This window comes from Pteronotus mesoamericanus, unplaced genomic scaffold, assembly GCF_021234165.1.
Source record: "Pteronotus mesoamericanus isolate MK-2021 breed Mesoamerican mustached bat unplaced genomic scaffold, CSHL_Meso_final contig_78, whole genome shotgun sequence".
Classification (NCBI taxonomy): Eukaryota; Metazoa; Chordata; class Mammalia; order Chiroptera; family Mormoopidae; genus Pteronotus; species Pteronotus mesoamericanus.
The window spans coordinates 28,344,780-28,369,921 of NW_026555258.1; the positions used below are offsets into that span (position 1 = coordinate 28,344,780).

The 25,142-nt window shown below is 40.6% G+C and overlaps 1 protein-coding gene across 1 annotated transcript; it reads left to right on the top strand.

The window, feature by feature from the left end:
• Nucleotides 1-6,422: 6,422 nt before the first annotated feature.
• Nucleotides 6,423-23,822, top strand: HEMGN (hemogen). Its single transcript, XM_054584953.1, has 6 exons — nt 6,423-6,475; nt 14,824-14,949; nt 16,677-16,775; nt 21,182-21,472; nt 21,557-22,369; nt 23,716-23,822. The coding sequence occupies exons 2-6, from the start codon at nt 14,871-14,873 to the stop codon at nt 23,820-23,822; spliced, it is 1,389 nt and encodes a 462-aa protein (XP_054440928.1). The 5' UTR covers nt 6,423-6,475; nt 14,824-14,870.
• The last annotated feature ends 1,320 nt before the right edge of the window (nt 23,823-25,142 follow it).

A 25,142-nucleotide genomic window follows, 5' to 3' on the forward strand; every position in this document is an offset into this window, starting at 1 on the left:
GCCAGGCAGTCAAGGAGTTGAAGTCAAGGTCTGATTTGCTTGATGCAAGGTATCTTGTCATCTTACCTGTGGGCCTTCGCTAAATTTTCAGTCTGCCTCTGTCTCTTTTAATTTCCTGTGTCAAAAGCTCTTAGAATGTCTCGTAATAAGATCTGTCGATTCTACCTTCTAAATCTTCTAGAATCTGTCCCTTCCTTCAACACCTTCAGTTAATTTATCTTCCCCTCCTTTCCCACACAGCTCCCACAGTGCCACCTAAATGCTCCAAGAACCTTACCTGATTATGACATTGTCCTCCCTATAACCCTTCATCGGTTCCTCATGACATCATAAAGGCCTGCTCACTGGGCCTCCAACTCCCTCTCTGGTTTCAGGCCTTTCCACTCCCTCATGTGTAGCACACACTCCGGCTTCCCCGTTGCTCAGAATTGAGGTGTCCACTCATTTCCATGCCTTGAAGCTCCCCCATCGGAAATGCATCCCCTCCCCCAACTCTTTATTTTCCCTGGGGAATTTCTACACTCCTGTTAAGGTCCCAATTAAATCTCCTCTCCTCTGAGTAGCCTACCCTGAGTCCTCAGACAGACTTAAGTGATCCATCAGCTGTGCCCAAACACGGTGCGGGCTTCGGCATAACACATCCTGGTGTGACACTCATGAGTCTGTTTCTCTCACTAGACTGTGAGGTCTCAAGGGCAGGCAGCACGTCTGACTCATCTCTTACCCCCCAGTTGCAAGCACAGGACCTGACTCATAACAAACACTGAAGGCCCATTGGCATGAAACAATCTTTGCCATTATGAGGTTCTACTGTGACTAACGATGAAGACTATGAGGATCCTCTGTGTGGTTTGCTGCTGCCATGCTCCTTGGGCTCACCCAGGCTGACGGAGGCCTGTGGACAAGTGGCTCTGGTATTTGAGGATGTGGGGAAAGGCAAGAGGCCCACAGCTGTTCCCACTGAAAGCCTCACTGTGCACTGGCTGCCTCCCCCAGCAGACACTGTGACCAGCACAAACCTATTCTTGTTTTTCCTTAAATTTTTAAAAAAATTTTATTTATTTATTTGTAGAGAGAGGGGAAGGCAAAGAGACAGAGAGGGAGAGAAGCATCACTGGGCGAGCAAGAAACGGTTGCTTGTCCCACGTGTCCCCAACCGGGGGCCTGACCTGCAACCCAGGCATGTGCCCTGACCAGGAATCGAACTGGTAATCATTCAGTTCACAGGCCGGCCATCAACCCGCTGAACACACCAGCCAGGGCCTATTCCTTGTTTTATTGGGGGGTTTTTGGTGGGAGAAAAAGCACAGGACTGACGCCCTTGGAGAATGCTCTTGTAGAGACACCTCTGTGGGTAACTCTGTGGAGGGAGTTAGGAGCAAGAAGGGAGAGGGATGAAACATTGCTACTCTTGTATTGCTGGGGAGGGAATGTAAAAGCTAATAGCAACATTTTTTATGTTTTAATAAGTATACCATGCCTTTAGTTACCATTTCTATCTTCTTTAGCCTGTTATCCACCTGTGGGGCAGGCAGGATGGAGCTGTGGTTATTATTTATAGATAAGGAAACAAATATCTGGAGGGGTGAAGTGACTGGCCCAAGGTCACATTTTGAATAAAGGCCCATAAAAATGAAGCAAACTTCCCCGGGTTATAAAGTAGTAAACAAATCTGTAATATATGGGGGTTACTTTAAAAATCTCTGCTGCTTTTTCTTTAGCAAAATGTTTGAAATCAGAAACATTTTCTAGCAAATTGAGTCTGTAGAGGGCTTTCAGGCATCTCTTGGGAAATTTGACTCGATGACATTAAAGCTATGAAATTCCATGAAACTTAGTGTTTACTGTGTCCCAGACTCATGTAACTCCATAAAGTACAATTATCGGCTTGCAAGTAATTTCCAAAATAAATAGCTCTTTTGCCCATCCCTGCATCTGTCTGACTTACCAAAAGGTCTCCAGCCCATTACTTACTTATTCCATCACCTAGCCATCAATCTATTCTTTCCACACCTACTCCCTACAACATGGCAACTCTATTACTTGATCAATTGTTCATTTCCTCTGTCAGAGATAAGTAGGATTTAGAGCGAGAGGCATAATTTCTCTATAAGTCTAGAAAGCAGAACTGCCATCATGTGTCATTGAGATCTTAGTGTAATTCCCACTAAAGGGGAATTAAATTGACTGGATTAGTGAAGGTTCACGCTGTCCCTCCTCAGGGAGATGACTAAATCTTGTTGGGTGCCACATTTAGTAGTGGGATATAGGAATAGAGTTTTTCATAGGTCACAGTAGGAGGGTAATTTTCTGGAAATGAAAGTCTGCCTTGGTTGGATGGAGCAAGTTCTTTTAAGTTTGGTCTGACAAGATTCCCCCCCAGCCTCCTTGCATGAGAACAAAGTATTGTATACCCATCTGAACTGGGTAAAAACAGAAGAGAAGAGCAGCCCTCTGGAAATAGATACCCTACCTATCTCCTGATCCAAGAGCCCAGGCTCTATCCGCTGCCCCATACACGCTTCAGGGTGAGAGCTGCTCCTATTAATGTTTCCTGAGAAGCGAAGTGCAGTGTCCAATTTCAATGATAAAGTCTATATCAATAATAACATGTAACATCCTATTTTTGTTTCGTCAAGAAGTCCACGTCCCCTCAGAAGAATTATCGGTAATTCTGGGTGGCGCTGGCAGTTGTTGAGAATGGCTATTCTGTCTGGATTTGTTTTCATTTCTCTCCTGATTACTAAGAACATTCTGAGACTTAAATATTAGAATAAACTGTGGTCCTGCTGAGGGGGAGGGGGCTCATTACGAAGTGCTGGGCCAGGCCTGCTGCCTTCTTTTCTTTCAGGGGAGCATCAGCCTTTGCTACGTGAACCTCACACAGGTGTCTGTCATGGCTGAGCCAGGCTGGCTTCCTTGAAATGAGATGAGAGACTAACAATAAATGGCGACAATGCAGAACACAAAGAAGCACAAAGGAAGTCCTCATTCTCAGATAGAACTTGCCCGGGATACATGCTGATAAAATCAGATCTGAGCATATCCTGAGCTCCATCTGTTAAAGGTGCTCATAGCTGCTTAGGAGGATGCCAGGCAAAAAAGACCTGGCAATACATTTTTTGCCTGCTAAAGTAACTAATGCCCTTCCCTCCCCAACCTGGCTAAAAATATAACCAGAGTGTCACTAAAACACACACACACAAAATATGAAAAGCCTACCATTTGTTGAACAGATTGTGATAGAATATCAATTAGCTAAGTGTTTGGTATGCAAACATCCCCACTGCTAACTCACCCAGAAGAGGACTTGGAGGGAGGGAGAACACAGTGTCAGAGAATTAGGGAGCAAGCAGGCCGCCTCCAGGGGACAGTGCTAGAGCTAAAGCTCAGGACCTGGTTGACAGGTGAGAATGGTGCAGTTGCCCCTGATGTCCACCTAGCGGCAGCAATTCTAGCCAGAGGCACCTCTGCCTTGATTGGTTCAGGCGATGACTGCTCAACGTGTACCTCACAGGGGCTCTGGCAGGCTCTGGGGACTGAACGGTGTGGAAGGTTACAGGGCTCCAGCAGTGGTCCCTTTCAGGCAGGCACTGATCCAGGTTATTCTAACTCTGAACTCCAAGTCCAGGGGATATTATCTGCTAGAAGCAGGGAGCTGAGGTTTCCAAACAAACAGGACTAAAGCATCATTAGGTTTTAGTACATATTCTACGCCACAGTAGCTAAAACTCCAATGGGTGAAGAAATAGCAAAAATAGGAGCTAGCGTTCAACTAGGGATGCCACTGAGAGTAGCTGGTACGAATAACAGTGGGTCCGTGACAGGCCAGGAAGTGGGTTGGGTCTTTTGCTCTGTTCCTTCCGAATTATAATATAAACCACCCACTGCAAAGGGCAGTTCGGCTTTAGGATAAATTCAGACATGATCTAAAAGTTCTGTGAAATGAAAAGAATTCATTGATTAGTTACATAGTTCTACATTTCCCAAGATGCAGTCTGCATTTTACTCGGGGAACTGCAGATAGTTGTAGATGAAAGATTTTTGTACTTTAATAGTTCAGTATTTATTTTAATGTGCCTTAAAAGAAATTGTCATACCACAAGACTGTAATTTCACAGGTGATATAGTTGGTTTTCTATTTACAATGGTGATAGAAAATTTCCATTTTTAATATTTTTACTTAAAATAAATTTATTTGAAGAAAAATATTAAGTAAACAATAACACAGATGATGGTATTAAAAGAATGTGGCAAAAATCGCAAACGTGGAATGTAAACAATTGGAAGGTTTGGGAAATACTTCCTTAAGCTAGGGAATGAGGCAGGTTGGCTTGTAGACAGAAGAATTGGAAACACCAGATAGGTAAAAGGGAAATGGCAGAACTCTCAGAGGATCTGGATTCCAGTTCCAACCGGCACTAAACTTCCATGATAGTGGCCTCTCTCTGGATATCCATTTTCTTATTGATAAAATAACTCTAATACCTTGCCTAGCTTTGTTATTTAGTGGTCCTATTTCACTTATTATTATTGAGATGTGAACAATCATAATAACAGCCAGTGCCTTAAGGTCTGCTGTGTGCTGGACGCTTTTCATAAGTCATCGTTCTAAATTTGCATACTAGTCCTGAAAGGTAGGTGTTATAATGCTCATTCTATATTAGGAAAGTGAGGCTGAAAGATTTTAAGTAAATTGCTCAAGGTCACACAGAACCAGATTTGAATGAACTTAAACTTGACTCCAGAGCCTGTGTTTATTTCCTTTTAGCCTTGCTGTGTCTCCATAGTCAGTTCCTGTTCACCCTTCAAAACTGCTCAGGATCACCTATTCCAGAAAGACTTCTTTGACCCACATCTTTCCATTTGGTTAGATGCCCCTTCTCTGTGGTCCCTTAATTTTCTCTGTATCCGTTGTTTTGTTTTTTTAATGTCTGCCTTAGTATCCCTAGGATCCTGCATAGGCTGGGACACAGAGGAGGTAGTCAACAGATCACAGAAAGAGGGAGAGCATGAGGGAGAAGGAAAAAGGGAAGAAAGGAGAGGGGATTGGAGGGGAAAATATAGTGCTACCTTATTTCATTAAATATGAAAGAAGTAAAATTGAGAAACAGAAGATCAAAGTAGTTAAGCATAAGGCCCTCTAGCTTCAAACCACCCAGTGTTGCCACTTACTAGTATGTGATGTAGAGCACAGGCTCAATGCCTCTGCTTCACTTTCCTCATCTATAAAGTAGAGATATCAACAGCACCGACCTTGAAGGATGTTGTAAAGACTGAATGAACTATTATATATAAAGTGCTTAGAACAGTGCCTGACTATGGTAAGCAGTCTGTCAATAAATATTGGCCATTAGTATTATTATTTCTGTGAAACTAATGAAAGGGAAAAACTAAATATTATTATAAAGTGAAAAAAAGTAACACTGTTATGTACATATAGAGGCTCTTCATTTTCCTAACTCTACTTGTTGACCAAAGCAGAGTCCCTGAAAGGCAGTTAGGAATAGAGAATTGCAGCCATAGTGTGCACAATTATAATATCCTTATCTTTCCACTTCTTTTTTAAAAAGACTTTATTTACTTTTAGAGAGGAGAAGGGATGGAGAAAGAGAGGGAGAGAAACATCAATGTGAGAGAGAAACATCAATTGATTGCCTTGCATATGTGCCCCAAATGGGGACCGAACTTGCAACCCAGGCATATACCCTGACCAGGACCTTTAATTTTATGGGATGACACCCGAACAACGGAGCCGCACCAGCCAGGGCCTTATCTTTCCACTTCTATGGCAGCAGAAAAAAGCATTCCACCTGTACTCTCAGGACACTTGGAAATATTGGCATTAAAATTATCACACTGTATCATATTCTAAATTCAGATTTACTTGCTGTCTATCATCCTCAATTAGACTAAGTTCCTTGAAGGAAAAGACTCCTGTTTAATTCTCTATGTTTCCAATTCTTAGCAAAGGGGCTGGCAAGAAGTTCAATAAATATTTGCTGAATGGATATAGTAGAAAAGATGTGTACATGTGAATAATAAAATAAAAAATAAAGTGATATTTACCATACAAGTAGCTCAAATCAAATGTGTTCAGAAAGCTATACAGTAGGAAAAAGTAGTAGAACAGATAGTTAAATCGATGAACATTAAAGTCAGCCAGCCTTGGCTTTGAGCCCTAACTCTGGCACTTATGAGGTTATGTGACTTTGGGATATAATCTAACTTCTTAAAATAATTTCCTTATCAGTAAAATGGAGATATTAGTTGGAAGAACTGAATGAGATAATGTATATAAAATGTCCGGTACCTATTATGTGTTTGTAGAGTGGCTAACACATCATCACCACCATCATTATCATCACCAAAGGCTTTGTAATGGAGACACCCGCTCTCTGGATTGGCAGACATAAGGGAAGAGCACCGAACAGCCAGGAGGCGCGAATAAAGATACTGCGGGTGTTAGAAAGAGGTAAGGCCACATAGGGTGGTTAAGTAGCACTGTTTAATTGGAATATTGAGTATTTTCAGGATAATAATGTTTTAGAGAATATTGGGAAGTTGGCTTTAAATACTGGGCTGAGAAACTTAGTCTTTATTCTGCAGGTTACGCTGAGACTTTACAGGATTCTAAACAGGGAAGTGACCTGTTCAGAGCCAGCTATAGGGCGAACGTCCGGGCTGTTTGTGCCTGGTGGCGTGGGGAGGGTGAAGGGAGATGAAAGCAGACAAACCGCTTTGGAAGCTTTTCCAATATTTCCAGTAAGAAGTGGAGGTCCTCCTCTTGGATGATGGTATGGGACAGGAAGAGAGGGAATGAGCCTGCAGGGCACTGGGAAGAAGGAACTCATAGAACTGCATCCAGCTGGGTGTGAGAAGCAGAGTCAAAGACAATTCCGAAGGCTCAGAACTAGATGATCTGGAGCACGGTGCACCTATTCTAGCACAAATAAAGCACAGAGGAGACTGGCGTTCAGGGGGAAGTATATTTACTTTTACTAATTTTGAGGTGCCGTAGGATATTCAGGTGATGAATGATATCCAAGAGACCCTTTAAAATGTAGCCTTATAACTCAGATATTTATTTAGAAGATATCCTCATGGAGGTGATAGCTAAAGGTATATAGTTGGATTGCTGGCTAAGAAGGGTGAGAATATAAAGAGAAAAGGATGAGGGCATCCTCCTTGAGAAATCCCTTCCACATCTAGAGGAAGGAAAAAGAAGCCTGTGAAAAAAGATGAAGAGGAGGGAGAGAGGTAAAGAACATACTACCATGGACACCAACAGCAGAGCAGGTTTCAGGGAGGGTAGACGTGATCCGAGGAATCATGGGCTACAGCAAGGTCAAAGAGAACTGAGAAGACATCGTTGGGTTTGGCTATTAGGGAACCACTGATGACCCATGAGAGGAAAATATGTGGAAGAAAAAAATGAGTGCAGATGTGAAGGAATGAAGAAGTGGGTGTAGAAAAAAAGAGATAGACGGACAGCACATTATTAGTTCAGGAAGTTCAGGAATGAAAGAGTAGAGATGTGATAGTGGCTTAAGGTGGGAGCAGATTGCTCTTCCTCTGGTGAATGACTACTCACTAAAGTTTCTCCAGAGATGCGAATTTGTCAACACATTAAGACATAGAAGGGAATATTAGTGGAAGAGGCCGGAGGAAGGACTTTGGAACAAACTAGATCAAAAGTCAGGTTACAGCCATTCTAAAGTTCGAGAACATGTTATCTGTATGTGTACAGCAGCATCTGTTGTAGCAGAGACAGACTCATTTATCATGCATCAGCAGACTGTGAGAGAGGGAAACAAGAAACTCTCCTTCCCCACTTAGGGAAACAAAGCTAGATCCACTCTTTGAAAATGAGTCAACACTTTGAAATAGTATTTTAGCAAGGAAGGAACACTAAGAAAAGGAAGCATACAGTATCTTCCCTTTCTTGTCTTTTCCACCCAAATGCACTCAATGAAAATGCCCAGGTGCATCACTAGAACATGCTAATAATACTATTAACACCATCCAAGTTTATGGCACTTCTATCTGCACAATGCTTTTCATTTCATAAAAAGCACTCATGATCTCTTTTATTCTCACAGAATCCCTGTGAGGTATTACTTTTTACAAGGAAAGAAACAGGATCCGAAAGAATTGAGTGATTTCCCCCAGATTACACAGCCAGGAAATGGTAGAGTCCCAGACCCCTTGCTCTTTTTAGTACATGTTTTCAAATACTATTCCCCTGGTCTTCGCCGTATAACACTCTAGGTATGGAATGACAAACCGAAGTGAAGCAAGACTCTGATCTCCCTGTTTCAGGGCGCTGTAATTTTATCAATTTAACCTAAAACTACATTAGGTTTGGGGCCCTTTTCTCAGGTCATAACAGCACCCAGTGCTCCCTTTGCGCTCCCATTGTAAAGAGCACTAGGACAGAAGTTCTTAGCAACGGGTTTCCTTCCCCCGACATTTACCCAGTTCAATCAGGCCCCTGAAATGCAGGAACAAGGCCTCAATACTTAAACTTTCTCCAGATGGGTCCGGAGGAGGGAAAGCAGTTCTCTCCCTCAAAGTGGAGTGTGGGCTAGTCTGAAGGAGGCCGTACTTGCAGGCTGATGGCTCAGGTATCAGTCTCAAACTCCAGTTTAGCTCTGTGGCCATGGTTAAATCATTCTATACTTTTTTCCCCCTAGAGTTTAAGGTAAAAGTGAGATTATTAGTGAAGCAGTGGAACAAAGAATGGGTTACTCCACAGACAAAGCAGTCTGAGCAACCAGTGTCTTGATCTGAAAAATGATAATATTCAATAGCTATTTCATAAGTCTACTGCAAGTTTCCAGTAAGATACTTATGAAAGTAGGACCCTATGCTGTGTTTAATTTTTGTCTATAACTGTCTTGAAACTCTTAATCTTTGAAGGAGGACCTCTGCATTTTCATTTTCTCTGGACCCTGCAAATTATGTAGCTGGTCCTGTCTATGCCCTTGGCCACACCCTTTGACCTCTCGGGGCTCTATAGTCTATAATGAATTGAATTAAATTGTTAGGACAATTCTTATTCCTCCCTCTGCCTATTAGCAAAATTTGACACAGTTGATCATCCCCTCCTCCTTGAAACATTTTTCCTCTTGGCTTCCAAGACACTACACTTATCTGGTTTCCCTCTGCCTCACCTTCTGCTCCTTTGCCATTTTCTGCCTAATCTATTAGCACACCCAGAACGGAGCTCCTGGTCATCTCCTGCAAGCCTGCTTCTCCCAGTCTCTCTCCTCTGTTCATGGTAACTCCACTCTTCCACTTGCTCGGACCACAACCCTTGTCATTATTTTTGACTCTTAATCTCTCACGCCACCTCCAATTTGTAAGCTGCTCCAGAATCTGACCATTTCACCACCACCATCATAATCTAAGTCTCTCTCCTGGATTACTGCAAAACCTAACCCATATGCCTGCTTCCACCTCCTCCATTGTGTTCTCCACACAATTGCCAAAACAATCCTTTAAAAATATAAGCCAGGTCGCCTCACTCCTCTGTTCAAAATCATCCCATGACTATGCATCTCAATCAGAGCAGAAATCCCTACAAGAGGTACCAAGCCACTTCCTCACCCCAGGCCACTTGTCGGTCCCCTCTGCCTGAGCGCCCTACCAGATATCGGTCTGGCTTACCTCTCACCTCTTTCAGTTCTGTTCACCTGCCCCCCATCAGTAAAGCCTTCCCTGGCCTCCTGATTTAAAATAGCAACCGCTGTCAGCTTTCCTCCTTCATTCCCCATCCTGCCATCCCCTGCTCACTTTTCTCCAAAGCATTTATCACCCCCTGATATGTACCATATTGTATTTATTTGCATATTATTTATCTCATTGCGTTGAACTGTAGGCTCTGTATGGACACGGACTTTGTCTTCTAACTGCTATATCTCCAGTACATGGGACAGTGTCAGTGAATGATAGAAAGTTCTGGAACAGATGCTGTTATTACGGTCATTAGGTTGCAGTTGCATCAGTGTCTCTGAGCGTATACGGCCCTTTCACAGGCTGCATGCCCAGGGAGCAGGCCCGGCACACAGGAGTGAGGGTGTTTAGGGGGACACCCATACAGTGGGCTAAGCCTCCCACCAGGGTATACTGTGGAAACAGAGAGGCAAGTCTAAGAGTTTGTGGCCTAGAGGGAGGTTTTGTATATTTATGCAAATAACTTTAGAACAAGGCAGCATTTGTTAAAAATATCCAGCCTTTAATGCCTAACAGCTCACATTCTGGCAATGACTCTAAAGTTTTCTACAGAGAGAAGGGACAATGAGCTACGGCTTGTGAACTTACTGTGTGGCTATTTCCATCCCAGACAAGTTCCTGCTCTGGTCTGCTTATCACACCAGGGACACCTTGCCCAATCTTCCAATCTAGTTTGCTTCAAAGTCCCTCCTTTACAGGCCCTCTCCACCCAATATTGCCTCCCTAATTAACTGCTAAATTGGGACTCCACCCTCTTATAGTCCCTCCACATTCTGCTCCTAGATACAGAGAACATGAGGCAGGGGTGGGATTGACTTAAGAAAGTTGCAATAGGGAATAAAGAATCTAAGTATTTCCTTAGAATAAGATGTATGTATTTCTCTGTGAGCCTACAGTACATAGAACTCAGGGACTACGTCTGTTCATCTTTGTGGCGTGACAGCCTTGCTCAGTATGTGGTAGAGTGGGTATTCAGTAGGTTTGTTGAAATGGGTGTTATAAGCTCTGAGTAAAGATAATACTATTTAAGAAGTCCTTCTACATCTTCTGTAAGGTGCCCCAGAAGTATTCTATAAGGTTATTTTATTGAGCTGTCGTAAGAAACAACCTAACCAGTAAGAACTAAAATATCTCAAATAAAGGCACCACTATTTAACATGCAAATTTTAATTATAAAATTGATGTTATTTTATAATTTTCATGGTTTATTTTAATTCGAATTTGACTTATTTTTCTAAATTTTATTTTATTGATGGTACTGTTACAGTTGTCCTGATTTTTAACCCCGTTGCCCCTCTCCACCCAGGACTGCCCGCCCCCTCAGGCAATTCCCCAGCATTGTTCCCGCCCATGGGTCATGCATATAAGTTCTTTGGCTACTCCATTTCCTATACTGTATTTTACATTCCTGTGTCTATTCTGTAACGACCTATTTGTACTTCTTAATCCCCTCACCTCTTCACCCATTCTCCCTCATCCCCCTCCCATCTGGCAACCATCAAAACGTTCTCCGTATCCATGATTATCTCTGTTCCTCTTGTTTGCTTAGTGTGTTTTTTAGATTCCATTGTTGATAGATATATATTTTTTGCCATTTTTTTGTTTATAGTTTTGATCTTCTTTTTCTTAAATAAGTCCCTTTAACATTTCATATAATAGTGGTTTGATGATGATGAACTCCTTAAGTTTTTTCTTGTTGGGTATGCTCTTTCTCTGCCCTTTGATTCTAAATGATAGCTTTGCTGGGTAGAGGAATCTTGGCTGCAGGTCTCTGCTTTTCATGACATTGAATATTTCTTGCCAATCCCTTTGAGCCTGCAAAGTTCCTTCTGAGAAATTAGCTGATAGTCTTATCAGAATTCCCCTGCAGGTAACTAACTTCTTTTCTCTTGCTGCTTTTAAGATTCTCTCTCTATCTTTAACCTTTGGCATTTTAATCATGATGTGTCATGGAGTAGGCCTCATTGCATCCATCTCGTTTGAGACTCTCTGTGCTTCCTGGACTTGCATGTCTATTTCCTTCACCAAACTAAGGAAGTTTTCTTTCATTATTTTTTTCAATTTCTTGCTCTTTCTCTTCTCCTTCTGGCACCCCTATGATGTTAATATTGGACCTCTTGAAATTGTCCCAGAGGCTGCTTATATTATCCTCATTTTTTTGGATTCTTTTTTCTTCTTGTTTTCTGATTGGTTGTGTTTTGCTTCCTTATGTTCCAAATTATTGATTTGGTTCTTGGTTTCATCCACTCTACTGTTGTTTCCCTGTAAATTGTTCCTTATTTCAATTGCTGTATCTTTCATTTCTGCCTGGGTCTTTTTTATGCTTTTGAGGTCCTCACTAAGTTCCTTGAGCATCCTTATAACCAGTGTTTTGAACTCTGTGTCTGATAGATTGCTTATCTCCTTTTCCTTTACCTTTTTTCTGGAGTTTTGATCTGTTCATTCATTTGGGCCATGTTTCTTTGTCTCCTCATTTTGGCATCCTCCCTGTGTTTGTTTCTCTGTATTAGGTAGAGCTGCTTTGATCACAACTTCTCGCTGCAAAAATCAGCAGGGATTGAATCAGTGGAACAAACTTCTGGAGCCCCCAACAATTCCTCTTAAAGAACCCACACATAGACTCATCTGCTCAGACTCACTCCCTCAGAGCTCCAGCACAGGGGTAGCGGCTTGAAAGGTACCAGTGGTGTACAGGGAGAAAGTGAAGTGTCTACCATCTAGGCGAGCAGAGGCCATTGTCTCTTTTCTAAACCCTCCCCACACAGAGCTGGCAAATTGGTGCCATATCTGAGATTCCATTAACCTGTAGCACTGTTTGACCTGCCCTGGAGATCCTCAGAGACTCCACCCCACCCAATGTACAGGCTCACCCAAGCTGCTTTTCCATGTGAATGGCTGGTCTTGGCTCATGTTTCATAACTTCCTAAATCCTATCTAAGAAGAACCAACTGGCTTCAGTGAGCCCCAGGCCCAGCACTAGCAATAGCCAGCTTAGATTTACAGTTTGGCTTCACCTGGAAATCTCCAAGCCCAGCACAAGTAGCAGCCATCTCAGAGTGCTTTATAGCTCATGCATGATGGCTCCAGGCAAGTCACAGGTGGTGGCTGACCTTAGGCTGCACCATGTGGGAAATTCCATTCCCTACAGGACTCCTTTGAATAGGCACTCCCTGTACTTATCTGAATTTTTAGAGACTTGTGAGAAAGATGAACTGAGAAACTTAAAGCTAAAACAGTAGGATCTGCTTATTAAAAACCATATTAAGTTTTGGTGGTAGGTACGTATGTGTGTGTGTGTGTGTGTGTGTGTGTGTGTGTGTGACATAACTCTCAATACTTTTCAATGTGTATGTCCACAACACACATACATTTTCATACCTAGGCAAGATCAAGCATAAGAAGATAGCCCATTTTATAATCAGTAAGAGGTGCTGCAAGCAATCAGTAAGAAAATTTGGGACAGGTAAATCCTTTCTTAGTTCTTGGTTTCTTTGTATATAAAATAGGGGAAGGGGCTAGATAGTCTCAGGGGCCCTCCCTGTTCTAATGCCTTAAGAGTCTATGGAGCTCTGGTTGGATAGATCAATTGGTTAGGCCAGGTAGGTTAGTTGGTTAAAGCATTGTCCTGGTATGCCAAGGTTCTGGGTTCAATCCCTGGTCAGGGCATATATAAGAAACAACCAATGAATGCATAAATAAGTAAAACAACATATTAATGTCTCTTCTCTTTCTCTCTCTGTAATCAATAAATAAAGTAAAAAATGTGAAAGAGTCTATGGAAGTAGGAGCACCTATTCATATTATAAAGGATCCCTTTTCAAATTTTCTCTTTCTTAAATTCATTTAAACTGTGACTTGGTTTTCTGAAATCTGGCTACTGTGTTTTTATTAGTAGTAAAAGCAGCTAACAATTAAGCAAATTCAACATGTCAGGCACATAAAATGCCTTATACAGATTATTTGATTCAGTCATCCCAACCACCACATGAGGTAGATAATGATATTGTCCCCATGCTGTAGAGAGGTAAAGTGGCTCCATTACTAATTAACTTGCCTAATAGTGTCACTGAGTTAGGGCATGTGGCAACACTGGAATTAAAACTCTCTTCAGGTCAGCCTGTGACTCCAGAACACATTGTTGACACCGTGTCTCCCAGACTGGCTGCAGGTGTCAGGAGGTGTTCGGTGTTCCTTCCTAAGTTGAACAACTGTGGTCCTCTTTTGCCTTCACAAATGGGGTGACTGATGGGAGATGGGGTAATTCCTTTTGCTTCAACTTTATTTCTATGACATAATGTAGTGATATGTTCATTAGGAAATGCTTTTTGACCTTTCCTGGGTGAGTAACAGTGGGCTTCACTGGTTATCTTGATTCAGTTGTAAATGATCAGGTTAGCAGAAAAGAGCCTGAATTTGCTTTGAATTCCTATTTTGGTTCTTTATATCTATATTCTATGTCTATAATAGCATATAGAGCAAGACTTTACATCAGTATGCAATAGATTAAGGTGGGAAGAAAGCCACATGCAGAAAAACAATGTAAGATTAATTTCACATCCGTGTGGCACCCTTGATAATTTTCATATTCATTATTTTCATTTTCACAAGAACTGTGTGAGGTTTGCAAGTCAGGAACTATTTTTACCCACTTTGCAAATAAGGAAAGAGAGCCACAGAAAGGGGTGGGAGACTTGTTCTAGGACATGGATCTGGTTAGATCCTAGACCTAGTGTTCTTTCTGCACTTGTTCTTTCTGCATTATGCCATCTCCATGTGTAACAGAACTTCAGAGACAGGCACTTCTTGGCAGACAAAACCAAATGGCTGCTGAGCCGGAGGCTGTGCCATGCCAGGCTGGGGCCGCGGGGCTCCTGTATAACTAGCAACTGTGGTAGAGCATGAGGACATAGCAGCAGCCATGATCCGTACTCACACCTGTGCAGTGTGATAAAGAAAGCAGAACTAGCCTCCAGCTGTGGTCCAACCAGATAAACTTTTAGGCGGGAAGTCAAGTGACAAGTGAACTTGTATGTGTATGTGTGTGTGTTTTTAAACTGTTGATTGCTTTTGATATTTTTTAAAAAGGCAGCTTGAAGAAGTTAGACCAAATAGCACAAAGGTATTGCAGCAAGATGGATTTGGGAAAGCACCAATCTCATTTGACGCCCCATCAGACATCTGATCTTCATCAAGGAAAGCATCATGTTCCAGGTAATGAAGGAGGCTGTAGCTGTTGGGAAGAACTGGGACTGTGATTATTGTCTTCTTTTTTTATAGAAAAAAAAATGGCATGATTGAGTACATTCATATAACCACAGGCGGGAAGAACAGAGCTGTGTAACTTCCTGAGGTGTCTTCCAGTGCTAAGATTCTAATAAGCCAGAGAAACACAAGGAAATAATAAATAAATTATTAATAAGAAATACATTTAAATGAGAGAGAGTGAAAATGCCCAATCCTGGATGGTTGTGGCAAAACCAGCACACTCGTATACTTCTATGGTAGTGTATGGTAGTGCAAATTTGGTATAACTTTTGGGATATAGCAACAGATAGGAAGAGCTAGAGTGCTTATTCTTCTGGCTCACTGATTTTACTCATTGGGCCTATCCTAAAGCTGCATTTCTCAAAATGTTTTGCAGAATCCTAGAACTTGAGAAAGTGTTTTTATACTTGTTTTGTGCCATGGGTCTCTTTGGCATTTTGATGAACCCCTAAATTCTTCCTTAGAGTAATATTTTAAATACACAAAAGTAAATACATAGGCTTACAAAGGAAACAATTGAGATACACTTGTCAAAATGAAGAACTGTGATATTGTGACATGTGCATATTTATAGATGCATTAAGTACTAATAATCTATTAATAATGATTGTGTGAAGTCAAATATATCGTTGCAAATAAATGGTATTTTAAGGTATCTGGAACAACTGTAATGTTATGTGGAAAGAATACCTATAATTTAGATTAGTGACAAAGTCACGTACTGCTAAAACTACCATGGTATGTTACCTGCATTCATGTTGAAGGAAATGGTAATTTTAACTAGAGATTGGTAGAAAGAAAGGTATAATTTTCCCCCATCCAAGTTCATCATTAACAACTTCTGTCCTAAGAGCCAAAGGTACCATGGTCCAAGGGGCATTCTCTATCTTTTGGGGGTCCCAGTGCAAATTTGCTATCACTCCACAGGTTTTGATAAATTTTACATCAAAGATCCACTCACTTTCCTCAAACATGGATGGAAGCAGAACATTTTTGATGATGGAAGCAGAACAAAAAACATGGAGAAACACTCTCCTATGGGAAAATCTGCCCCCCCCACACACCAAGAAAGCTATATTCATGAGTATGCTTACTATAGATTGATTTACAATGACGAAAAAAAATAAAATAACTGACAACAATCTATATGTTCAATACAAATAGAGTGAATGGGTAAATGAGAATACATCAGCTTGGTTAAATATCATGCATTCATTAAACTTACAATTATGAAGACCAGATCATGGAAATATTTCTGATGTAATTTAATAAATGATAAAACTGTGATATGCTCTCTTTATAATTTTGTGTAATATAAGGAACTAGATGGGTATGAGGAATAAAATGAAAACAGGCTATAATGTTAAGGATGGCAGAACATGGTTGATTTTTTTTCTTTTATATTTGTACAATATATCAAAATTATTTTGAAGAAAATAATAGGTTGGTAACACAGTTACATACAAACACTGACCTTTTCATTTTTAAATGTTTACTTTTTGCTCCTAGGCATTTTTTGGTGGTAGGAGGGTAAATAAGGTAGAGTCCTTGTCCTCAGAAAGTTAGGAGAAAGTCAGCACCCAGCATAGGGTCTCTACCACTTTGCTGTAGGACTCTTGCTGATAAGTGTCACAATTCGTTTATCTCCTATAACTTTCATTTTGATTCTACAGATGTCATTGGAACTTGGAGTTTGCGAAACAGAGAGCAGCTGAGAAAAAGAAAAGCTGAAGCTGAAGAAAAGCAAACTTCACAATGGCAGTTTGGGTATGGTATTCTTGCAAGGGAAAAAGGAACTGGTATTTATCCAGCAAACGCTATGTACTACCGAGTACTACCGAGCACTTTCACGCACTGTATTTTATCGTTCCAGCAATCCTGTAAATCAGGAGCTGCTATCTCTATTTACAAAAAAAAAAAAAAGGAAACTAAGTGTCCAACAGGTTAACTCTCCTGCCTCACTTGGCTAGTAAAGAAAGGCGTGGGAACAGAATTTTATCTCTGGTCTCTTTAATTACAACAACAGGCAATCAAGTTACAGGGTGCAACACAAATAACACCTCTTTTTTTATTACAAAACCTTTTATTACAAAATCATAAGCATGTAATCCTGTAACATAACACTATCACAGTCAAGCATATGGCATTTCAGGTGGAATGTTCAAATTGCTGTCCATCTCGTGTGAGATACTCATGTACCCTACCAACCACACTCAAGCAGGCGTTACTTCTGCCGGATCCTGTGTATTGTAGACAGGCCTGGTGTTCAACCACACTAGTAATAAAAACATAGAAGAACCTTGTCGTTGAGAGTAGGAGACACCATTGAGGAAATCTCTGAGCTTGTATTCCAAGCTTTCTATTAGTAGTCCTTATCAAATGACTGTGGTTAACTCTCCAAGGAGGAAACCAAAACATTGTAAATGAGTGATGTGAGAGGAGAGTTGGGAGTTCCTAAATCTCCAGTCTAAGTCACCTGTCTGTCATCTCAGAGAGGGAGTACAAGAACATGTTGGTAAATTAAGCAGTATTGCACTGCATCCATTTAGAATATGTCTGTGAAAACAGAGGTGCTGCTTGCTGGGAGATAGAAACAGGGAGACCAGGAGCCAAGCAGCGCAGCATCCATTGAAGGCAGGCTTTCAGTACGTCGGCAGGGTGCTTCTTTGTGTCAGAGGCTGTCCTGTGCATTGGGGATATTTAGCAGCATCTCTGGCCAACAGTACTCCTCTCTTCCCCCTAATTGTGACAACCAAAAATGTCAACAGACGTTGTCAAATGTCTCCTGGGGCAGGCAGACGGGGCAAAATTGCCCCCTTTGAGAACCACACATCTAAGCACTCTTCTTAAGAAAGGGCATCTATCCCCGATATGGACTGACTATTGTCTTTTCTGCTACAATACCAGTTAGCGCACATATGATTGATAAATAGGAGAATGACGTATAATGGGTAAGTTGATTTTCCTAGTCAAAGGAAACAGAATAGTGAGAATAGAATTAAAACCTTTAGCAGGAAAGGAAAAAGCCTTCAGCCTGGCTGCTGTACAGGCAGGAGCCTGTTCAGCCTGCATCCAGGACTGTTCCCCAAGAGAAGGGTAGCAGATTGCACTTCCTTCTGCGCCCAACTTCATGGCAGCTCCACTGGCTCAGAGTGCCACCCTGATTTGCATGATCTCTGTACCTGCAAAGCTACATTTACACTCTTGCTTTTGTGCCTTTTTTACTATCCCCTGTGGCAGTCCCCAGTCATGATAAGCTGCCTGTCTGGACTATCAAACTTATCTCAGGTACCAATTACTGTTTTTGCTAGTCTTAAAAAGTTGTACAGGTTTTAAGTTGTTTGCTCCAGCTCTATTTTTTCTCCACAAATACTGTTATTTTTAGTGCACGATTTTTCAGAAAGTGAGGTTTCTCAGGAATGTGTTTATTATGTTTTAGCAGAAATGTCTGTACTTGGGTCCTGTGGCAGATGACTTTGTGGAAGAGTATCCTATTAGCTCCTCTAATTCTGTATTTGCCAAGTAACCTTCTGATCGTTAATTGGCCTCCCAAGTACTTGCTACAAAGAACGAGTGCATTTGTTTGTCAGCCCAAATATTCTTTGCTGTGTGACTTTGCGTTTCTCACCGTTCATTTAAAAGTGGGTTTTTGGTAGATCTCAGAGGGGAGGGGGGTGGGAGGGACTGCAAGAGATTAGCCAAAGAACATATATGCATATATGCATAGCTCATGGACACAGACAACAATGCGGTGAAGTTGGCGGGAGCGGGGTGTGGAAGCCCAGTGGAGGAAGGGAGCAAAGGAGAAGAAAATGGGGAGCATCAGTAATAGTACCAACAATTAAAAAAAGAAGAAGAAAAAACAAATAAAATTTTTTCTCCAAAAAAAAGAAAGGGTCTTTGGGTTTACACATCAGTCTCACTGAGCTGGTTGGTGAGCTCTGCCCCTGATAAATGGAGCTTGTGTTGGCCTGATGATAGAATTGGGTTTCTGTGCTGGCTGGGCTGGGGAGCCAAGGCTGAGGAAGTCATTGAAGTAGATGACACCTTGGTGAACCTCTTGGCAGCTGGCTGGTCTTGCTCTGGTGACACATTTCTATACTACTAAGAACTGTTCTCATTACAGCATACCACACAGTGAAACCTTAGTAGTTGCAGAGAGAAGCAGCAGAGTGTAATGGCTAAGGGCCTGGCCATTAAAGCCGTAACAACCAGATTGGATGCCTGGCTCCCCTACTTGCCAGCCATTTGATCTTAGATGATTTACTCACACTCCCTGGGCCATAGTTTTGTCATCTGCAAAAATGGAGATAATAGCATCCTCCTCATAAACTGATGTGAAGATTATATAACAGAATAAGGAAATCACTTAAAGCAGTGTCTAGTACATAGGAAGCCCTGTAAGCGTTTCCTATATGAATACAAAAGTGCTCCTTTATGTTTGGATAATTCATTCATGCAATTCTCACAACATGTCGGCATAATATGGCCACATGAGGTTGGAGGGGACACCATAAGTCCATTTAACCTATGAAGAAATAGCCTATGACCACAAGTTGATAAATGACAGAATACAGATTAAATTGTAGACCACATAGATATTTTTGTATCTTTTGAAAAACTACCAGGAAGTACATGGAACACTGATTACTCAGATTTCCTCATTTAGAGATCTACACAACAAATTATATAGGGTTTAGTATGTAGGAAAAAATAAGTGTTTCCTAAAGAATTCAAATAATTTGACAATAAGTTTACTTGGAGTTATACTTTAAAGCGATGAGGTGCCATATCACCATTTTTAGATTACCTTCTCTTCCAATTTATTTTTAATATTTTGACTGTCCTTTTACAAATATAGCTTTGTTATATTGACTTTAACCTGGTTTTGGTGAGGCAATCTTTACATTTTTTTATTATGAAAAATTGCAAACATACACAAAATAAGGTATATATACATTTTTAAGGCATGCAAGGAAATATGAGCAACTACAAAGATATAAAAGACACTGCTTTCGTCCTGGTTGGCTGGCTCAGTCGATTGGAGCGTCATCCTGTACACCGAAAGGTTGTGGGTTTGATCCCTGGTCCAGCGCATATGGGAGGCAGCGGATCAGTGGTTTTCCCTCACATTGGTGTCTAACCTCCCTTCCTTCCTTCCTTCCTTCCTTTTCTCTCTCCTCCTCTCCACCACCCTTCCTCTCTATATTAAAGATAAAAGACACTAGTATTATCGCTAAAGAATATCTAGTTTCTGAAATAACTACAGATTGGGGCATCCTCTGTGCCTTGCCTTAAGCATGACCCTCCCAATAAATCATACAGTTGGGTTAAGCAGGGAGAGCATTTCAGCCCTGCGGTCTGGGAGAGAAGGCTCCATGGGGCAGGTAGCATGGGACAGAATTTCAATAGATTTGGAAAAATGAGGAAGTATTTATAGTACCTTTTTCTCCCCCCTACCCTCAAGCCTGTCTGTATTAGCCATCCATATTTGGTTATATTTGCAGTACCTAACCATTTGACATTGGCTGCAATTTCCATGCATAGCCTTTCATTTTGTAGACCTTTAATCCAGCCATTACTTCAGAGTAGGCAGGATATGGCCATGCACGCCTTTCCATCAGGCTTGTTAACCTCAAAAAATGTTTTTTTGCGGCTTTTGGCCCAGCTTGCAGTATATCTCATTTGATGTGTACTATAACTACTTAGCATTCTTTACACAAGACACTGTATTAGAAAAGCAAGCCATAGACATCATCCACCTGTGGGCTACACAGACAAGGAGCGGTTCCTGGACAGAGGATCTTAGAAATGCTATCCAGGGCATAATGGGACTAACTCACCTAGACTAAACCCAGAGAGACCAGTGCATAAACCAGAATGCTCTCAAACACACACACTACACTTCCTGGTGAGCGAGGCATCAGAGACAAAAAAAAAAAAAAGAAAAAGAAAAAAAAGAAAATCCCTGAGGGACATTTCTTGTGACAATTGAGAACATCCACAACTGCTCCTTCATTATGCAAACAAGGAGATTGAGCACCAGAGAGATTAACTGACTTGTTCAAAGATCGTGCAACAAGACAGTGGGAGACACGGACTGTTATTACCAAGCATTTATCTGAACTCTGAATTCTGTAGCCCCAGTGCTGACACTAATTCTGATCTCTCCACAGAGAGAAAAAACACAAGCGACAGAGAACAGGAAATGGAAATCAAAGAGGCAGAAAGAGACAGCACAATATAGAACTGAAGGTGGAGCCTCCATCACAATTAGAAAAGGAAACGAGGGAGAAAACACTACCACCGACAGAGAAAGAAAATGAATTACCTAAGAGTGTAACTGAAGCTCTCCCTCTGGTAGCCTCCCCACAAAGAGTTGTACCTGAGAAAAAATTGTCTGCAACAGGTCAAGAAAGCATTATAGATCATAAAAATTCTTCTGAGTACCAAGAAACAACAGTACAAAACCACCCTTCTGAAATAGGCCAAGATGAGACTGAACCAGAAGACTTCACTCCAAAAATGTGCCAAGAAATAGCTGTAATTCAAGACCATTCTTCTAAAATGTGCCATGATATGGCTGAACCGGAAGACCGCTCTCCTAAAATGTGCCAAGAAATAGCTGTAATTCAAGACCATTCTTCCAAAATGTGCCATGATATGGCTGAACCGGAAGACCGCTCTCCTAAAATGTGCCAAGAAATAGCTGTAATTCAAGACCATTCTTCCAAAATGTGCCATGATATGGCTGAACCCGAAGACCTCTCTCCTAAAATGTGCCAAGAAACACCTGCAGCCAAAGCCCTTCCTTGTAAAACACATGAAGACAGAGTTGACATGGAAGGATGCTTTCTTGAAGCATACCCCCAACCAGATGTGCCTAAAGGCTACGCTCTTGAAACATGCCAAAAAAGAGCTGAACCCAAAGAAGACTCTACTGAACCAGGTGAAGGAATAGCTGGGACTGGAAGCTTTTTTCCTAAAATAAAAGAAATAGCTGTCCCTAAAAACCTTCCTACAAAAATATACCAAGAAACAGATGAACCTGAACACTTTTCTCATATGGCAAATACTAAAGAAATTGCTGTGTCTAAAGCCCTCTCTCGTAACACAATCCAAGAAACACCTGCTCCTGAAGAATGTCCAGCTGATATATACATATACCAAGAAACAGCTGGGCCTGAAGACTGTGCACCTGAAAAACACCAAGAAATGCCTGGGCCTGAAGACCTTTCTACTAAGACATATAAAAATAAGGATGTGCCTCAAGAATGCTTTCCAGAACCAAACCAAGAAGCAGGTGGGCCACAAGGCCAGGATCTTAAAGTACACCAGGAAGGTGCTAAGGATGTTTTTCCTCAAGGTAGGGGTTATTCATAGGGGACAAGTCAATGACATGTTCCCACTTACAATTAGAGCACCAAATAGGTATATCTCCCTCAGAGTGGAGCTTTGTATCCTTTGACAGTCTGAGGTTATCCCCGGTTACCTCAAGGGGTATCATTAATGTCACTGGCTAGTTTTTAATTTAACCAATGTCTGTTTGGCATATTTCCAAAGAATTAAAAGAAAATAACTGAAAATATAAGTGTGTATTGTAGGTACATGTACACACTGTCATTGTGGGGAAGCTTTAGCCAGTGAAGAGAAATGAACCCAATATAGGATGATTGTGTGCAAAATATTTTAAAGGATAATTATGCTTAGATTTATAAGAAAACTTAAATAAAGTTTTTCTTGCAAATTGTAATTTCCCAGCAAACAAAAAGCAACTAAATTCATGGTATAAGCTACCAGGGGAGAAACAAAGGTGTAAAATATGATCCCTGTTACTAGGATTTATCACGTTTACCAGAAACCCTTTCTAATTCAATATTTGTCCCTGAAAAGCTTTCTCCTAAGCATAGCATTTTGAAAATAATGTGACCTTTCTTCAACTCGACTTGCCTCAGGGACATAACTGAGAATCTCGATTCTCTTTGTGCAGCGCTGTGGAGTGTGCACTGTAAGAAAATGGGCTGCGGCTATCCGGCCATTATCTCTAGGGAACTGTTTTCTAAAGAAATCCCTTTGATCATTTATTTGCTCGTTTTTCCTAAAAGTGCGACAAAACCATGGGGTTAGTAGGGTTCCAAGTAAGGTTTTAAGAATCTTTGCCTACCTGCTAGGTTTAAAAAAATCTAATTGTTTTAATTTCTACTTTTTTGATGAGTTATGCTACTTGACATCTTTTCATGATTATTATGAATTTGAATTTCTTCTGTTTGAACCCTTGATTCATTTTAAATTTGGGATATCAATCACTTTTGACTGATTACAAATCTATTTAAGTAAGTTATTAAACCTTTACCTATATATAAATTGTAAGTATTTTTCCAGTTTTTACTTGTGGTTTACCTTTGTTTATAGTGGTTTATAGTGCCATGTATATGACAAAATTTTAATTTTAGTTTTTAGTAGTTCAAACCTGCCTTTTTCTTCATGATTTCTGCTCTGTGTTCTGCTTAGAAAGCCCTTTATAAACCTAAGGTTATAGGAACATTCTATTGTTTCCACAATACTTATGGTAATTTTAATATTTAAATCTTTAATTAATCTGAAATTTGTTTTTGCACAAGGTGTGAGGTAGGGTTTTTTTCTCCAAATGGATAGTGAATTGTCCCAATACCGTTTATTCAACCTGTTTTTGTATTTTGTTTGATTTTACAGAAGTGAAAGAAAAGTCCAAAGCACAAGATTCAGAGATACCAGCAATTCCAAATGTTCCTCAAGAGATTAATCCAGAAAATGATGTCTATAGTTATGTTTTGTTTTAACAATGCTCAGCCATCACAGTTTTGCAACAAAATATACATTTTGTTACATGGGATTTTTCTCAAATTATTGTAGATATATCTACAATAGTCATTAATATTTGAATAGTGTTTTCTTCCATGTATAGACCATATCTGAAGGAGAGAACTAATGTGTGTTATCAGGCTCAGCCACATAGATAATATCCTGCCGCGTGTGTGTGCATGTGTGTATGTGTATGTGCATGTATTTGGGGTGAGTTTAATGATGGGGAGACTCAAAAATGGGAAGGGGAAGGCTTAATAATATCCCCCATTAGCAAGCATTTCTTTGATTATTTCTTAAGAGCAAAAAAATTAGTAAGTCTGAACACTTAAAATTTGGATAAGTATATAGTTTTCTTGTAAACTTTATTCAACTATTAATGTAATAATAGCATCAAAATTTTATTCAGGTTTTGGTTGGCTTTCTAGTTTATTTGAACAATTCTTGTCATTCTGGGACTCCTTCAAAGATATTTTGGAGTGTTGAATGTAGTTTGAGTTTTGATTTTCTAGTTTTACTTTTTGTATATTGTATTTGTGCAAAATGTACATTAAATCATTATTACATGCTTAATTGTGTGGGCCACATCATGGTAAGCATTTTGAGGGTTAGAAGACCTATAACATAGTCCTTGTTGACTAGGGGTTTAATTTAGTCTTATGGGGAAATAAAACAGAAAACAAACAATAACAAAATAGTAAATGCTAGTGCCATTTGAACAGTAGATACAATACAGGGAATGCTTACTTTTTGCTGAGTGACCTGAAAAAAATTACACACGAATGGAACCTTGAAAGATGGAGAGGATCTGCATTATAAGTGAGGATAACAGCATTATTATTGTCTGTGACACAGAAGAGTGAATTCAAACATTCAAGATGTTCAGTTAATGCAGGGTCCATGTGGAATAGCAGTCTCATAAGCTGAAAATCTTGTATTGTTGGAGTGTACATAGTTTTGTAGTATTTCACGTATTTGTTGGGGAATGGGGAACTAAGTAAGACTTTAGGACAATGAAGTAGCAGTTTTAGAATTTTAGGAATATTTATCAGGTGATAAGGGTCAGTATTAACTAAAAATGAGCAGAGATTGGGGGCAGGAGCAGAAACTATTCTAGGTGGAAAGAGGTCTGAAAATCTCCTGGTATATTTTGTGTGCATGTGGGGGGGATTGTTTCAGTTTTCCTTCTGTTGTAACAGAGGACTCAAAGGAGATTTCTACAAATAAAATTTGGTTCAGCAAGAACACAACTGCACAAGCTCTCCATGTAGGCATTGTGCTAGGTTCTAGGCTACAGC

What these genes read in the sequence shown, in the direction of transcription:
- HEMGN (XM_054584953.1), top strand. Translation starts at nt 14,871, where the DNA reads ATGGATTTGGGAAAGCACCAATCTCATTTGACGCCCCATCAGACATCT. An exon ending in AGGAAAGCATCATGTTCCAG is followed by an intron (nt 14,950 to 16,676) that starts GTAATGAAGGAG and finishes TTGATTCTACAG; the next exon opens with ATGTCATTGGAACTTGGAGT. An exon ending in ACAATGGCAGTTTGGGTATG is followed by an intron (nt 16,776 to 21,181) that starts GTATTCTTGCAA and finishes CTCTCCACAGAG; the next exon opens with AGAAAAAACACAAGCGACAG.